Here is a 17,637-nt window from a genome sequence, read left to right as displayed (position 1 = left end):
AGCCAAGAGCCCCAAAAGGAAACTTGTTCTCATAGCTCCTGAATTGCATCATGGAGGGGGGAGTTAAATAAACCTGTAGTCAAAGTTCGTTGAGACATTTCCCGCATATTGGTGATGATGTTCGCACTATTAATATCCATAATTCAATCAGAGCGCAGCTTTGCATTCTCACCCAATGTTATTTTCATAGCTCAGAATTCTGCTGCCTGAGTCATCAAAAGGGAAGAAAGAGCTGTAATAAGGATACCAAGAGAGAAAACATGTCTTCTGATATTGTGGTCTTTACCTGTGCAAAAGGTCCAGAGTAGGAAATTTGGTAAGTCTTAAAATGATCATGGTATCTAATTTATTAGCACTTAAATTCTATTGTTTTAGAGCTAGAGTCTACAGTAAGTGTTTTACCTGTTACTTTAGATTGCTGTGACCTCTTGGCTGATAGCAGATCCATTTGATTTGTAAGGTGCCCTGCTGGCTAAGCAGCTGATACCAATTCCTGTCTAGAGAAAAAAACAAGAATATATTGCCCTCTAGTGCTGAAAAAATATATCTGGCATGAAAACCAAATGGGATTGCCTCTTAAAATTCAGATTTCTTACATTAGCAAAAATGCAGAAGGGTTTTTGTTTCATTTTTGTTTTTTGCTATAGGGGCCACTTATTGATTTATTTAGCGAGCATTCATAGTTTGAATGAGACTGTAAATACTCACAAGGTATGTGATAAACTCCAAAAGTTAAGTTGCTGTGATTTATCATTGTCACTGGAGCCCCCAAACTAAAAATACCACCTTACAGAGAACCTCACTTGATCTGTTTTTATTTTTTCATATATATTTTAATTAGAGCTTTATACATTTGAGATGAGAAAAAAGGCATCTGAAACTTTAAAACTCAGCAAACAGTTTATATCGCTAAGAATTATGGTCTTAATTGCTAGCAGTAGGAGAGTCTTGCAGTATTAGTACTGCATAGGTCAGTTGGGTTCCATTCTGCTTTTATTACAGCCCATAGGCCATTCATAAGCAGAAAAAAAAGACTTCTATAAAATTAATTACCTACATAAAATCTCCGCATATATCATTCATCTTAACTAACAGTTTAAGAGTTAGAATCTGAGTAGATTATACACAGGACGTTAACTCAGCCTGTATTTCCAGTACAGAGAACAGAAATTTAGCCACAGATACAGTAGTTCTTTAGTCAACCCCTGCCGGTAAGATTTTGCGAGTCTTTGGCTCAGATAACAGTTTTTTTAATCAACCAACACAGGTTCCAATAAATCCAAACATGCTTGTACCTAGGATCTGCAATGGAAAAACACGTGAACCAACATTTATATCAGGTTAGCAGAGCAGGGACAAATTCTAGTGCTTTCTAGTGCTTTCATTCTAGCTGTATCTGAAGAAGTGAGCTGTGGCTCACGAAAGCTCATACCCTACCAGAAAATATTTTTGTTAGTCTTTAAGGTGCTACTGGACTCTTGCCCAGATTCTAGTGCTGTATAGCTGTCATTATAACAATATGAAGGACTATATTAGCCAAAATACACATTTCAATTTTAAATTCTGGGCAATATTTATTATGTTTGAGACATAGAATTTCACAATCTCATCCTTAACTCACCATCTCTAACATGAAAACCAAACAGCCACTTACTATCATCTTGAGAATGAACAAGGTCATGAACATAAATAATTTTTCATTTCATAAATTCTAAAAAAAATGATAATAAACTAACAGCAACGGTTTTTTGTACTGGATGTGGCTTTCAAGTGTGGAAGGTCTGCGTCCCGATTCACAACCCTATGGGCGGCCATCCCTCATGGCTTTCTGTGTTGCTCTCTGTATGGCCTCGGGAATACTGAGAGAAGGGGGTCACCACACCTTGTCCCTCCTCCTCTCCTCCCAAGCCTCCCTCTTACAGCGCTTGAATGGGCCTCTCACTTGACCCATGGTCTGGCCCCTTATGAGGCTGGCACAGTAAGCTGCACCAGCTTAGTGGGCTCCCCTGACCTCTTGTGAGAAGAATGAGTCCCATGAGGGGTGGTTGGCAGAGGCACAGGTTGCTGAAGGTTCCCACTCCATCCCTGTGCTTGGCCAAAGTCAGCCATTTTTTAGAGGCAGCCAAGTCTTAAAGGGCCCAAGCTGCTGCCACTGGGTGTTGAAAGGCCCAAACTGAAGTAGCAATATTGGCAGCGAGGTGCTGGAGAGCTGTCCTTGGTGTGGCTGACCTGCTGTCTTGTTTGGGACTAAGGAAAAAATGTGGTCATTCCCTCTTCCAGGACATCATGCTTAGCCACATCAGTGCCATAAATGCCTGGAGAAATTAATATGCAAATTTGGGGAACTACGACATATATTGTGATTATACTGACCACAATCCAGACTTTATGCATATGGAAGGTAGAAAGTTGGTTTTGTACACAGAAGCCTAAAAACTGCCATCGATGAACGATGAGAAAGCTTAAACAGTGGCACTAGTAGTGATATTGCAAGCTAAGTGAAACATGGCATTTGTTAACAATCCACAAATCACTGAGTGAATACTTTCCTCTTAACTTAAACAGACAGGTCCACCGTATGTGGTTTAACTATTGCATTTCAGCAGCTTGAACCACAGGTTGGGGCAAGCCAGTAAAAAGATTACTATAATCGATGCAAGGAAAAAGTAAATCATCAATTGAACTTGAAGGTGAGACAGCAGTTTTTGAGGACCAAGCTGGTTATCAAGGCTAGAACAATGCTAGTCTCCTAAAGTGCCATCCTTAGCAGGTCTTCTCAGAAACTTACTCAGGTCTTTTTAATAGGGCTTAGTCCCAGGAAAGTGTTCTTAGTTCTTGCGCTGCCAGTCACCTGGGCTCTTAAAAGATTTGATACTAGTACCTAGAAATGTAAACATTTTTCCCAGGTGGGTATAGGGTTAGTTTCCTGATACTTGATGTTGAGTCCTAAAAAAAAATGTTCCTTCTAGAAATTTGGAATATTTTTTCAGCCCTGTTTTTATGGAAGATTCTTTCTAGCAGTAATAATGGGAATCCTATATTCAGCTAAAAAAAATTATTTTAAAATGTTTTCTTAGAGATTTCCCTCTACCTCTATTTTTAGGGTTGCCAGGTCCCTCTTTGCCACTGGTGGGAGGTTTTTGGGGTGGAGCCTGAGAAGGGCGGGGTCTGGGGAGGGGAAGGACTTCAATGCCATAGAGTCCAATTGCCAAAGTGGCCATTTTCTCCAGGGGAACTGATCTCTATCGGCTGGAGATCAGTTGTAATAGCAGGAGATCTCCAGTTAGTACCTGGAGGTTGGCAACCCTATCTATTTTGCCTTTATTCTGTAGTCCTTGCAAGCAACCTTTACAATCAGATTGAAAGCATCTTAACATGGTGTGTGTGTGTGTGTGTGTGTGTGTGTGTGTGTGTGTGTGTGTGTGTGTATCGTTAATACTGCAAGTATTTTAGGAAAAAACTTTAAATTATCAATATTTTCTTCTCGTATAAATTATAGCAGGAAGACATCCCACTGTCATCTTCCACACTGAAATCAATAGAACTTTCGTGCTTAGGATTTTTATAGAAGTGACTAGCTTATTTAATTAACACATTTTAATTGCTGTATAGATTTTCTTAACCTACTCTAATTTCTCACTTTGTTTCAGATAATGTTAAGTGTCTCCTCCATTGATTATTGGCTACTGGTGTGCTCAGAGAAGACTGCGTCCAATATAGATTTCCAACTCTGTGGACTTCCAACTCAAAGAGTTTCATAGCCTTGCCTACCCCCCTTATTAATGCATTGCAATGGTCACATGAATGTTCAAAGTGTGGTACGGATCTGTCTCGTGGTCTGTTCATGATGGCACTTTAGAAGGAAAAAGCCAGTTGTTGTTGTTTTTTAAAAAATAAAACAAAAAAATAAAACTGAAAGTGCTGCAAAAAAAATGAATTTGATTCTGAAACTTCGTAGAAGTTTCCGAACACTAGTAATCCTCCTAGCCACCTTTTGTTTAGTGAGCATAGTCATTTCTGCTTATTACTTGTATGCAGGTCACAAGCAAGAAATTACCCTGATTGATACCACAGGAGGGGCAGAGTGTGAGGACCTAAAGCTTTTACCATACAGGTCCATGGAACTTAAAACTGCTAAGCCAATTGATCCATCTAGGACTGAACCTACTGTTCTGCTGTTTGTCGAAAGCCAGTACTCTCAGCTTGGCCAGGACATCATAGCCATTCTGGAGTCTAGTCGTTTTCAGTATCAGATGGTGATTGCTTCGGGGAAAGGGGACATTCCTCCTCTGGCAGATAACGGCAAAGGAAAATATATACTTGTAATATATGAAAATATTTTGAAGTACACATCCATGGATTCGTGGAACAGAGAACTTCTGGAAAAATACTGTGTGGAATACAGTGTTAGCATGATTGGTTTTCATAAAGCCAATGAGAACAGCTTGTCAAGCACTAGACTCAAAGGATTTCCATTGCAACTTTACAATAATGTAGCTCTTCAAAACTGCTTAGTAAATCCCCAGTCTCCTCTACTGCACATTACCAAAGCCCCACGGGTTGAGAAAGGCCCATTACCAGGTGAAGACTGGACCGTTTTCCAATATAACCACTCCACTTACCAAGCAGTGCTTTTAACAGAACTTCAGGCTTCCAAACCATTCCCAGCATCGCTGCCTAAGATTTTTCTTTATGCTACAGTGATTCAGGACCTGGGCCTTCATGATGGGATTCAGAGAGTTCTTTTTGGAAACAACTTGAACTTTTGGTTGCATAAACTCATTTTTATAGATGCCATCTCCTTCTTGTCAGGGAAGATGCTCACATTGTCCCTGGATAGGTACATTCTTGTTGACATTGATGACATCTTTGTTGGGAAAGAAGGGACGAGAATGAATGTAAAAGATGTGAAGGTAAGATGAAAATTAATGAGGAGATCTAGTCTCTAGTATTTTGGCAATATGTGCTGTATCATCCTACACATTGTAAATGTTTAGGGTTGCCAACCTCTAGGTGGTGGCTGGAGATCTCCCGCTATTACAACTGATCTCCAGACAACAGAGATCAGTTCCCCTGGAGAAACTGGCCCCTTTGGCAATTGGACTCTATGGCATTGAAGTCACTCCCTTCTCTAAACCCTGCCCTCCTCAGCCTCCACCTCCCAAATCTCCAGGTATTTCCCAACTTGGAGCTGGCAACCCTATAAATGTCCACTTCTGATTAAATTGTTTAAGGATGGGGCAAAGCTTTTAGAACTGTATTTAGAGATTTTAGAATTGTATTAGAGATGCTTAGGGGCCTAATGATTTCTCTTACATCCTGATCTCAAGTGTTTAGATGTGTCCAAACAAATTTGAATGTGTCCAGTTTGCATGTTTATAGTCACATGTCAGAAAACAATGCTGGTTGTCGACTTCTGTCTGAACTGCTTGGCACATTCACCATTTTTAAAAAAAATGAAAGGGCCACTATTACTCCATTTGTCGCTCTGACGCCAGTACTCTAGTTCTTCCATTAGGCAATAATCCTTGGGGCACGATATAAGAGAACTAATTGGCTCAAATTGAGAGAGAGAGAGAGAGAGAGAGAGAGAGAGAGAGAGAGAGAGGTTCCACTCCTCCTCTTCCTCAGAGGAGGAGGGCAGCTCAGGTTGGCCTACGACAAAACCATTCTGTTTGGATTTAGTTTTACCATTTAGGTGTCTCTTGTGTGCTTCTAGTTTCTGTTTCCTAGGGGCTTCCTAGAGGTAGCTTATTTGTCACTGTGTGAACAGAATGCTGTATTAGATGGGCCTTTGGTCTGATCCAGCACGATTCTTCTTATGTCCTAAAGTTCTTATGCTTGCCTCTCGGATTACTGATGTCAGTGGAAGTATAACTCCACTGGGTCCCCCCCACACACAATTTGAACCAATTAGTACTATTACACCATGCTACCAAGATTAATGCCTAATGATAGAATTATAGCATTGTTACATCATGAACTGAAGAGGCAACAACAACATATCCCTGTCAAATAAGCGACTATTTCACAGGCTCCAAAAGGTGCTTGACACTAAATCTGAACGGACTGTCAAGGAGATCCAGTCTGTTTAAGGGAGCCAAATAAGGTAAGTTCACCTGGTGATCATATCTGTGTCAAATTTTGCAGTATCCCTAACTGAATTAACTCCTTCCAGGAGCTTATAAGCTCTTAAACTTCAGCAGGCAAACTTCCTCTTCCCCTCTTTTTAAACTTGACTTTCAACCTCTCTCAGCATTCTGGGCCTCCTGAGGCACAATCAGTCCTAATCATACTCTCTCTTTAGAGGATTTTTCTTCCCATGCTGTTTAATTTACAATGTCCTATTTTTCTGCATACCTAGGGAAGTCAACTTAGTCAATTTCTACCTTGTCTGTGGGTGGCCTGGTTTGCTGCTTTTATGATTGGCATAAGCCACCCACTTTAGTATTAGATATAAAGATTTCTTTATCCCATCCTTTCTTCAAGTTTCCCAGCAGTACATGACATTTCCCATGTTTTATCTTTGCAAAAGTCTTATGAAGCAGGCTAAACTGAGGAATTCTCTCCCCCACCCCTGCCATGGGCTTCATAGCCAAGCAAAAAAACCCATTTCCCTGCTCCAACATTCCATTTACTTTACCATACTGACTTCTAGTCTTCATGTTTATACTCAGATTTAGATATCTGGATTATTTTTTTGTTTGTGACAGTAAAAAAACAACATATATAGTAGGGTAGTTTAGGGAGAAAGAATGAGACAATAAAGGAAACTATTGTGTTTGCTATTGTTGTGTGACTTTAGTAATGTACCTCCCATCAAATTGGTAGAGAGATGGTTTTGTAGCTCAGCATAGTACCAGAAGAGTTTCAGACTATGAACACAGAAAATGAATTAGTGATACTGTGGACCACCAAAAAGAGCAAAGAGCCTTGAACACCAATGAATTCTGGCCATTACAGACCTATAGAAGGCACATGAAGGCACAACCTTGCAGAAGTTCAGGAAGTATCTGGTAAACCCAGACTGAGATATTCTGGAATCACTATGTATGCTTCCCTCGGTTCCATGATAGAAGAGAGGAAGGATATAAATATAAGTCATAAATTAATTAATAATCTGGTGAGTAGGGTTGTGCATATTGATAAAAACCCAAACCGAAAATAAACCAAAAATTAGCTGTTTCAGCTCCATTTGGGTTTCAGGTTTACTGAATACCAAAACCTGGGAATACAGCCGAAGCCAAATAGGTGATTCGGCTTTTTTCGGCTTCGGCTTTCCCCAGGGTTTTCCCTATGGGGATTTTTTTAAATAAGCTCTGGGGAGGCAGTTCTGGAGGTAAGAGTTTCCAAATTTTCTGGGTAGCTTGAAGAGACTCTCCTTGCATGAATCCCGAAGTTTAATGAAGATTGGGTTGGGGGTCTGATTTTTATGGGGTCTGGAAGTGGTTGCCCCCCTCCTCCATAGAGAAAAATAGCAAACTTTGAGGTTTATGTAAGGAGAGTCCCTTTAAGCTATCCTGAAAATTTGGTAACTCTACCTCCAAAAATGCCACCACAGCAGCTTTGAAAGAATTTTACATAGACTATAATGGGCCTGAATTTTTCCAGGAAACCTGGAAATAAGCCGAATTCCAATATTTACCAGTATGGGTATTCAGCCTATTTCGGGTTTACCAGAAAAAAATGGGCCCAATAAACCTGAACCCAAAATTTATTGACTTTTTTTTGCACAACCCAACCAGTGAGCCATCAGACAACATAGTGAAGCATCACAACTTGTACTTATAGATATAGCTTGACTCCTAAGATTGAATTGCTAACATAAAATAATAATAAGAAGAGTTGATTTTTATATGCTGACTTTCTCTACCACTTGAGGGAGAATCAAACAGGCTTACAATCGCCTTCCCTTCCCCTCCCTACAACAGTCACCCTGTGAGGTAGGTGGGGCTGAGAGAGCTCTGACAGAGGTGTGACTTGCCCAAGGTCACCCACTGGCTTTATGTGGAGGCATGGGAAAACAAATCCAGTTCACCAGATTAGCCTCCACCGCTCATGTGGAGGAGTGGGGAATCAAACCCGGTTCTCCAGATAAGGTAATTCTGGATACTGTTCCAAATAATCCTCAAGAGAAGAGGCCTCATAAGCCTTAAATACAATTTAAAGATGTTACTCATGAATTAATAGCACTAGCAGTTTAACTAATTAACTCTTCCCGAGCAATTATCTAAAAGTTTCTAAATATCAGATGAATTATCACTATAATTTGTCTCATTCAAATTTCTCTCCAGACGTTAAGAGTTCCAAATAACATACACATGAACACATGGTCAGTCTTATACTGAATCAGACCCTTGGTCCATCAAAGTCAATATTGTCTACTCAGACTAGCAGTGTCTCTCCAGGGTCTCAGTTGGAGGTCTTTCACATCACCTACTGCCTGATCCTTTCAACTGGAGATGCTGGGGATTGAACCTGGGATCTTCTGCATGCAAACCAGATGCTCTACCACTGAGCCACAGTCTCTCCTTGTCTTCTCTGAAGCCAAATGGATGGCTTAGGAATCTTTCAATGTTCTGTATTTTAAATTCTGAATTTGCTCCAATACATGAACAATTTTTAGATTGTTCAGTTCTTCATACCTCCCCTCACACCCATGATAGATTATTGAAAAATAACAAATGTGCAAAAAAGGAATTTGATGTGATCATATGAATAACTGCATTGAGATAAAACACTATATAAGAAGAATCTTGATCCCATCAAGGACACAGCTTTTTTTCTGATTCATACCAATATGTGTGAGCACATCCGTTTCAGGTGAACGGAAGGACCTGAAAACTGTACATAGCCTATTGTAGGAATGTCCTTAGTTTAAAACAGGAATTCAAAAAGGAGTAGACTGCTTGACAGAGAAACTCACAGAACAATAAAGGAACAGAATTGGTGAAATTCACTCATCCCTTGAGGAAGCTGGGTCCCCAAGTGCCCAGTTATATTGCAGCTGAATTTTTTTAACCCGGTGGTTCTAAGGAACCTAGAACTACTGTATACACTGACCTTAACTAATGGCTGGGGCGAAGGGGAATTTTGTTTGACAAGCAGGGCTAAGCTGGATAGCTCTGCTCTACTTGCCAAGGACAATATGCCACTTTAGCTGTTCCTGTACAAGTTTCTCCTGGGTGTACCACAGAACAAGAGTAAACATGTAAAAAGCTGGTATTCTAGGCTACAGAATTTTTGTGCTGTGTATGTTATTTCAACAAGGTATAAAGATCTCACAAACTAATTTCCTTCAAGAAAATGTTAGATGCTAAATTGCCTTCGGTGGAGATTATCTGAAGTCAATCATGTTGCTGTTCAGAAATTCATACTGTTAAACATGATGTGTACTTTTGGCTTGTATGTTAGACATGGAGTGCCAGGAAACAAGCATCTAGGAAAATTTGGCAGTGGTTTGTGCATTATCTGTTAGGGGAAGGGCAGGAGGCATGTTCTCAGCTTGTACCTGTGGTTCAGATAGTAAAACGGATGCCTCCCACACTGACTCTCATTTTTGGCGTTGGTCCCTTTGCAAAGTCCATACTTGCAGAGATGCCATCAGAGACAGCATTTAGGAATGTAACCCATTTATTATTGAATAAATATGTATAGAATCATGTTTTACCATATGCGTTTATCTGAGGAGATGGTGGGATGGGATGAGATCTTGTTCATTCTGTTGCATCATGTTTGAAGTATGTATTACCATCAAAAGGGTGGCCCATAAGACTGTTGAGTCCTGAGCTCAAAATCACCTAACTACATCCCTGCTTACTTGATTGATGTCACTACTATAATGATAGTGACTGATAGCGGGAACCAAAGTGTTCCATGAGTGACTGTATGGAAGGAAGCATTTCTAGGGGAAAAACAGTCAAAGAACAGAATCCTAAAGCATCAGACATTTTAGATACTGTAAGAATCACACAATTCAACTAAAGTTCCATTTGATGCAATGATGCAGCAGGCAAATATTATACAGACACAGAATATTGTCGAAGGCTTTCACTGTCAGAGTTCATTGGTTCTTGTAGGTTATCCGGGCTGTGTAACCGTGGTCCTGACGTTTCGCCAGCAGCTGTGGCAGGCATCTTCAGAGAAGTAACACTGAGGAGACACTGTCCTTCAGAGGAGACACTGTCCTTCAGTGTTACTCCTCTGAAGATGCCTGCCACAGCTGCTGGCGAAACGTCAGGAAAGAAAATACCAAGACCACGGTTACACAGCCCGGATAACCTACAAGAACCAACATACAGACACAGATTCAACACAATTTGGTGACCAAGATCTTAAAAAAAAGATACTGCCATGAGGAATGATATTTTAATTTTAAAAAATTAGTCGCTGCAGGAATTTTTAAAGGTAAAGGTCCCCTGTGCAAGCACCAGGTCATTCTTGACCCATGGGGTGACGTCACATCCCGACGTTTCCTAGGCAGACTTTGTTTACGGGGTGGTTTGCCAGTGCCTTCCCCAGTCATCTTCCCTTTACCCCCAGCAAGCTGGGTACTCATTTTACTGACCTCAGAAGGATGGAAGGCTGAGTCAACCTTGAGCCGGCTACCTAAAACCAACTTCCGTTGGGATCGAACTCAGGTCGTGAGCAGAGCTTGGACTGCAGTACTGCAGCTTACCACTCTGCGCCACGGGGCTCTTGCAGGAATTTTTAGGGGGTGGTTATTTGGGGTTTTGTTGTACTTTGTATATTTTAAGTTTGGATTTATGTGCCCTTGAGCCACAAGGAAAGGTGGGTTATAAATATTTTAATTAATAAAATTTAAAAGAGGTATACGAAGCAGTAATCAGTGTTTTGAACTTTTAGCAAAAGCTTTTATGGTTTAGTGTTTGATTTGATGACAAATTTGTTTTCAGGTAAAATTAGTTTCTTGAAGTATTTGTTAATGAGTCCTTATTTACAAACCACAGAATCTTAGAATCCATTAGTATCCAAACCAGGTTCCTTGCAAACAAACACGATACAATGATGAGGTTGGAATAAGGGAAAACTACTGATATGTAAGAAAAGATCTTTGAGTGTATATGACTTTCTCCAGTGAGTTAAAAACACCTTTTTTGGTGAGAGAAAGAAAAGGTCAGAAGGAGATAAGAGGAATAGATTTTTCTAAAGGATATTGTGGGTTGTGGTTTATGTATTTCAAGATGGCTAATGATTTCTAGATAGGGGTTTTCTGTTTTGCTGACACACTCAGATACAAGTCCAACTTTCTTTCTCCAAGAGAAAACACATTTTTCCTTAGGATTGCAGCCCACTTCTCTTTTTCTCCTATCTTGAACACTGAAGGTCACGCTAGTCTTTTAGATATAAAATATAGCTGTGGAGGGCCCTAATTTGGATCAGGACCATGGGGGAATGAATTACCTCCCTGCATACTATTTCTCTGTTTAAAAAATGGAGTTACCGTATTTTTCGCACCATAAGACATGCTTTTTTCCTCCTCAAACGTGAGGGGAAATGTTGGTGCGTCTTATGGAGCGAATGTGCGCACAGAGCCAGCTGGGCGCGCTGGGAGGCGGGCAGGGAAAGCCGCCTCGCGCCGTTCCAGCGCGCCCAGCCGGCTCTGTGCGCCGGCTTATCCCGCTCTGAGCGCCTGCCTGCCTCCAGCTGGGAAGCGGGGGGGGGGAGCACAGAGCCGGCTTGGCGCGCCCACCAGCCCACGTCCCAGCCCGCTCTGAGCGCCCGCCTGCCTCCCAGCCCGAGCTCCCGCCCGCCTCCCAGCCGGCTCTGAGCTCCTGCCCTCCTCCCAGCTGGGAAGGGGGGGTGCAAAGAGCCGGCTTGGCGCGCGCACCCACCTCCCAGCTGGCTCTGAGCGCCTGCCTGCCTCCAGCTGGGAAGTGGGGGGGAGGGAGGACAGAGCCGGCTTGGCACGCCCGCCCGGCTCCCAGCCCCAGCACCCACCCGCCTCTCAGCCCGCTCTGAGTGCCTTCCCTCCTCCCAGCTGGGAAGGGGGGGTGCAAAGAGCCGGCTTGGCACCAGCCTCCCAGCCTGCTCTGAGCCCCTGCCCTCCTCCAAGCTGGGAAGGGGGGGGTGCAAAGAGCCGGCTTGGCACGCGCACCCACCTCCCAGCCGGCTCTGAGCGCCTGCCTGCCTCCAGCTGGGAAGTGGGGGGGAGGGAGGACAGAGCCTGCTTGGCACGCCCGCCCGCCTCCCAGCCCCAGCACCCACCCGCCTCCCAGCCCACTCTGAGCCCCTGCCCTCCTCCCAGCTGGGAAGGGGGGGTGCAAAGAGCCAGCTTGGCACCCGCCTCCCAGCCCGCTCTGAGCCCCTGCCCTCCTCCCAGCTGGGAAGAGGGGGTGCAAAGAGCCGGCTTGGCGCGCGCACCCACCTCCCAGCCTGCTCTGAGCGCTTGCCCGCCTCCCTGCTGGGAAGGGGAGGATGTGCAAAGAGCCGGCTTGGCACGCGCACCCACCTCCCAGCCTGCTCTGAGCGCCCGCCCGCCTCCCAGCCGGCTCTGTGCGCCTGCCCTCCTCCCAGCTGGGAAGCGGGGGGGGGAGCACAGAGCTCGCTCTCAGCGCCCGCCCGCCTCCCAGCCCGAGCGCCCGCCCGCCTCCCAGCCCGCTCTGAGCCCCCGCCCACCTCCCAGCTGGGAAGGGGGGGTGCAAAGAGCTGGCTTGGCGCGCTCTGTGCGCCTGCCTGCCTCCCAGGGCATTTACTCCATAGGACAAGTTTTTAGAGGAGGAAAACAAGATTTGTTCTTGTTTTCCTCCTCTAAAAACTAGGTGCGCCTTATGGAAAGGTGCGTCCTATGGAGCGAAAAATACGGTATGTCTTCTGCCATCTTGTTTGTTTGAAGAGTTATAACAGTGTGGAAAGCCCAGTTTCAGTTTGCTAAACTATTGTGTGGGGATGGAGAATTAAATCTCCCCTACATTCTCAGCATACATGAAACAGGGCTCAAAACATCTATAATTAAGAAGATCCAATAATAAATCTCCCTGGTTCTTGTCTGTTTTAAGCCAGAACTACTACAGCATAATGTCATAAGACATGAGGTTATGATAGCATCAGAGCAACTGTCTGGTGGCATCACAAGGACACCCACTTCTGAAAATGGTTTAATGCCATTGTAGGAGAATTCTTCCATTAACTAAATCTTTAGTGTACTATACTCCTTGTTCTGCCACAAAGCTATGATGCTAGAGAAAGTGAATAGAATTGTTAGATTCCTTCTCCAGAGAACTTTATGATCACATGAAGCTGCATAATGCTGAATCAGATCACTGGTCTTTCAAGGTTAGCACAGAGTATAGTCTATTCTGACTGGTAGCAGCTCTCCATGGTCTCAGGTACAGGTGTTTCACACCACCCACTAACTGATACTTTTAACTGGAGATGCTGAGGTTTGAACCTGGGTCTTCCACTGATCCTCAGGAACCTCTATCATTGATTCTTATGAATATATTTGATAAGATATGTGCATTCCATGCTCCAAACACCCTTATTCTGCAGGGTTCCTGTACACATTACACATATAAACATGCTTACTCAGATATCAAACCCTACTGCATTCCATCCAGAACACTTAGGATTGCAGTCTTAACCCCTACCCCCCAATTTCCAAACAGATACATTATACATTTGGGGTAACTATAAACATGTTCCTTATGGAAGTGCTCTTGTTCTCCACCATACAAGGTACTAAACAGTGATAGAGCATAGTTTGGATTGCATGGCCTCAACCAGTCCCTTTTGTTCACATCACATGATCTAAGCTTTAACCCACTTCCCTTGCTTCTTAAATTATATAAAATGTCATTAGTGCTTGACACCTCCTTGTTTGAAAGCCTGTCTTTTGCCCTCACCCAAACTTTGTGCATTGAAAAGCCCTTTTAACTCTGAAAGGGTGCTCTTTTTATGTACCATAAAGACACAAATATATATGAGTCAAACAGATCTTTTGATCATAGGGAATGAAAAAGAACCATAACATCAGAGGACTACATCCTACATGAGTTGGGGAGAAAGTGTTAGGTCTGATAAACCTAATTATAGAGCTTCTGTTTAGTAACCTCTGTGGTCCTACTGAAAAATCTTTGATTTTGTTTACAAAGGGGGATAGAAGAGAAAATGTGCATTGGTTCTCCATTTCTGACCACACTTTTAGAGTAAGGTTAATAAGTGTTTTTCATACAAAGCATGAAATCTTTCCATGTACAAAATTTCTTATTAAAAGCATGTACCCAAGTGCCCTAAGACGACAACATAGATTTTATACAAGGATATGTATCAAACTTATTTTAGTGCTGGGAGGTAGTCTTGCAGAGACATTAAGAACTTACCAAAAGTTGGGCAAAAAAGTGAGTCATTCAAAATGCAGATTTGAATCCCCTTGAGGCCCAGGTTTGAATCCCCACTCTGCTATGGAAGCTTGCTGAATGAATTGGGGCCAGTTACTCTCTCTCAGCCTAACCTGTCTGACAGGGTTACCGTGAGGATGAAACGGAGGAGAGAACGATGTAAGCCCCTTTGGGTCCTCATTGGGGTGAAAGGTGAAGTATAAAAGAAGTATACAAACTAATAATAAATGAATAAATTGCTTCAACTCCCACACACAAACTCAACCAACTGCTTTAATTAAATCTATCACTGCTGGGATTGAGTATTGATGAGATTCCTGCACTATCTACTATGAATAAGGCAGTTTGCCATGAAATACACACATTATGTGTGAATCCTCCCAGTGTTACCAGTCATCATGTTTTGTGGTGCTCTACATTAACCTGTGTTTAAACAACAATGCATGCTTCTCAGCTGGGGGTGGGGGAGGATGTTTCCTGTATTGAAAAATAGCATGTTGAACAGTGATGGAGTGCCATGGCAGAAAGACTAGCTAATCCAAGCTGAAAGAGCAGTCATAATTATTGTCCTAAAAGCACTTGATGTAGCAATAAACACTTCACAAAGAATGTCAGATGTAATGCACTTCCATTAGCAACAATATTACTTACGTTTCTTTAAATATGTCTTTGTCTTCCAAATGCATGGGGAAGAAATAGCTTTCAGGCCAACAGCACCACTTAGGATCATTAACATTATACAAGAAATTTCCAAGCAACCCAATTCAGACAAGGGTATTATTTATTCATTGGAGTGCATGCACAGACAGATGGATGGACATGGGGGGGGGGGGGAAGATTTGCAGAGCAAAACTCCTATTTACTGTCCGGGAATATCTTCTACAGAATGTTCTCTTGTACAGAAACGGCAGTGTTTATTTTCATTTATTTATTTTAAAATGAATCTCCTGTTTCCTCACTCACAGCAGCTAAGACAAAATCATGGAAAAGAAATACAATAAAATATTCAGACCACACTGATAGGTCCAAGGCCTACTTTCAATGAACAGTTTCCATAGTTGATTAAAACATTATCAAGGAAAGTATTCAGCAATATTTGATATCGAGTGTTGGTTCCTCAGCATGTGTGTGTGTGTGTGCCATCAAGTCATAGCTGACATGGTGACCTCATAGGGTTTTCTAGGCACGATATGTTCAGAGGTGGTTTGCCCCTGCCTCCACGTCACAACCCCGGTAGTCACTGAAGGTCTCTCAACCAAGTTCTAACCAGGGCCAACCCTGCTTAGCTTCTGAGATCTGATGAGATAAAACTAGCCTGGGGGTATCTAGGTGAGGGCTTCAGCATAGGCCTGTTTTTAAAAATAGAAATGTTTAGGACCTCATAAATAAGTTGAGTAGCCCCATGTTTAGAGTTGCCAGAGTTCTCCCAGAATTTCAACTGATGTCCAGACTACCGAGATCAGTTCCCCTGGAGAAAATGATTGCTTTGAAGGGTGGACTCTATGGCATCATAACACCACTGAGGTCCCTTGCCTAACCAAACTCCTCTCTCCCCAAGCTCTGCCCCAAATCTCCAGGAATTTCCCAGCCTGGAGTTGGCAACCCTACCAATGCTGGTCATGCTTTGTCAGGGGTAAATTCCACTTACCTGTATGGGACTTACTCCCAATTAAGTGTGCATAATTTTCAGACTTATCGAACCTTTCCACTGGAAAGGGAGACCTTTGAAGGCAGCAGAGTTTAGTGAAATAGGGGAATCTTGACAAAGTAATTTGAAGAGGAAGCAGTGGGAGGACTCTGAGAAGGGAAGAAAAAGACGTAGAGACAATGGATGCTCTTGATTAGGAGCTCCAGAAGAAAGGGAATGTGTGACTCTGATTAGGACTGCATTTATATAAAATATATATAAGCTCTGGAAGAGGAATAAGGATGTCTGTTGGTGAATGGAATGAAGAGCAGAGAGTGGTTGTGCTTGGATTGAGGGGAGAAAGACAACACAGACACACTTCTGGGAAGAACTGGCTCAACTTTATTGATTACAGGTTCCTCAGGTTCTGGCACAGCAGAACTTCCGGTAGGGATGCTGAACTGAGTGCCACATCTCTTGGGGGCTCCCAAGAGAACCAAGATTCATTCAAATCTGGGGTTTAATCCTGCACCCCTACCCGATCCTAAACAGTGGATTGGGAAACAGGATTTCTCCTGCTGCCCACGAAGTGCTGTTTGACCCCCAGTTTTGCCGAGAGAGCCATCGTGCGACTCTTGGAATCCTGGATGAGGTCCCGTTTGGCTTGAGGAGGAACCATTGCCGTAAGCGTTTCTTTGGAATTTAGGCTCAGCTCTCCCCTATCTATCACCATCTAAGCAACAATATTTAAGCAAGAATACCTACTCTTCTAAAATCTGAGTAAGTAACAAGAACTCTTTTGTTTTACCTGGAATTGGAAGCTTTGAAGGAGTGGAAAAAATATCTATAGAATCCGAATCCTCCCATCTGAGATTTGGTTGACTCTTTGACATTTAAAAACATTTTATAAGCCAACAGGATCTTAATCAAATTGGTCGGTGGATAGACACAACAATCGGGACTATTTGACTGATGATATAGCCACCAATCAGAACTCCTGAAGTGTAAGGAGGAGGGACGAGCAGATTTCCCCCCCCCCCATTTCCGGGAGGAGGCTTTTCTGAGTAAACAAATCCCTTTGCTACCTCTTACCCGGAAGTATCAGCTATCGTCTGCCATCGTGAGAATACTACGGGATTTGAGACCGGATGTGTGGCATTGTGTAACTGGCAAATACTTCCCCAATTCCTAGGCAAAAGGAAGGAAGCAGATGTGCAACTTTTTACTCTACCCCCCCCGCAACATCATTTCCTGTCTGGATCTTACAAATTAAACTTCAATTAACCACCAGAAGTGGCAACCATGGAAAGTGAGATTAAATGCATGGATCGTCTCTTCTCTCTGACAAACGATACCTATGAACTTGCTATTTGGAAATTGGATGAAATTCTGGGAGATCTTAAGGACATTAAAGTCCGGATTATGACAATGAGATCTGAGATGAGAGAAGGAAGCTCCCCAAATGATAAACCATTAAATGAAGAATTAAACACTGCAAAGGAGATGGAGAGCTACGAAGAATTTCCAAAGGATATATACTTGCAAGAAGAAACTGAATCTACCCAACTTATAACCTTGGAGATGAATGTAAGCGACTTGGATTTTTGGTTGTATGTACTACCTGATGAAATTGTCAAAGTTAACTGGGAG

The 17,637-nt window shown here is 42.7% G+C and overlaps 1 protein-coding gene across 5 annotated transcripts in view; it reads left to right on the top strand.

Annotated features, from left to right (window-relative positions):
• The first annotated feature begins 3,911 nt into the window (after window positions 1-3,911).
• Window positions 3,912-17,637, top strand: part of LOC130482703 (bifunctional heparan sulfate N-deacetylase/N-sulfotransferase 4) — a 122,762-nt gene continuing 109,036 nt past the window's right edge. For all 5 annotated transcript variants that reach the window (XM_056855526.1, XM_056855527.1, XM_056855524.1 and 2 more), the window contains exon 1: window positions 3,912-4,913. In XM_056855526.1, the coding sequence (XP_056711504.1) occupies window positions 3,933-4,913 (981 nt within the window). In that variant the 5' untranslated portion in view covers window positions 3,912-3,932. The remainder of the gene's footprint in view (window positions 4,914-17,637) is intronic.

The sequence above is a fragment of the Euleptes europaea genome, chromosome 9 (genome assembly GCF_029931775.1).
Source record: "Euleptes europaea isolate rEulEur1 chromosome 9, rEulEur1.hap1, whole genome shotgun sequence".
Taxonomy (NCBI): domain Eukaryota; kingdom Metazoa; phylum Chordata; class Lepidosauria; order Squamata; family Sphaerodactylidae; genus Euleptes; species Euleptes europaea.
Note: the sequence above shows the minus strand (reverse complement) of the source record. Positions and strands in the feature narration are given on the sequence as shown.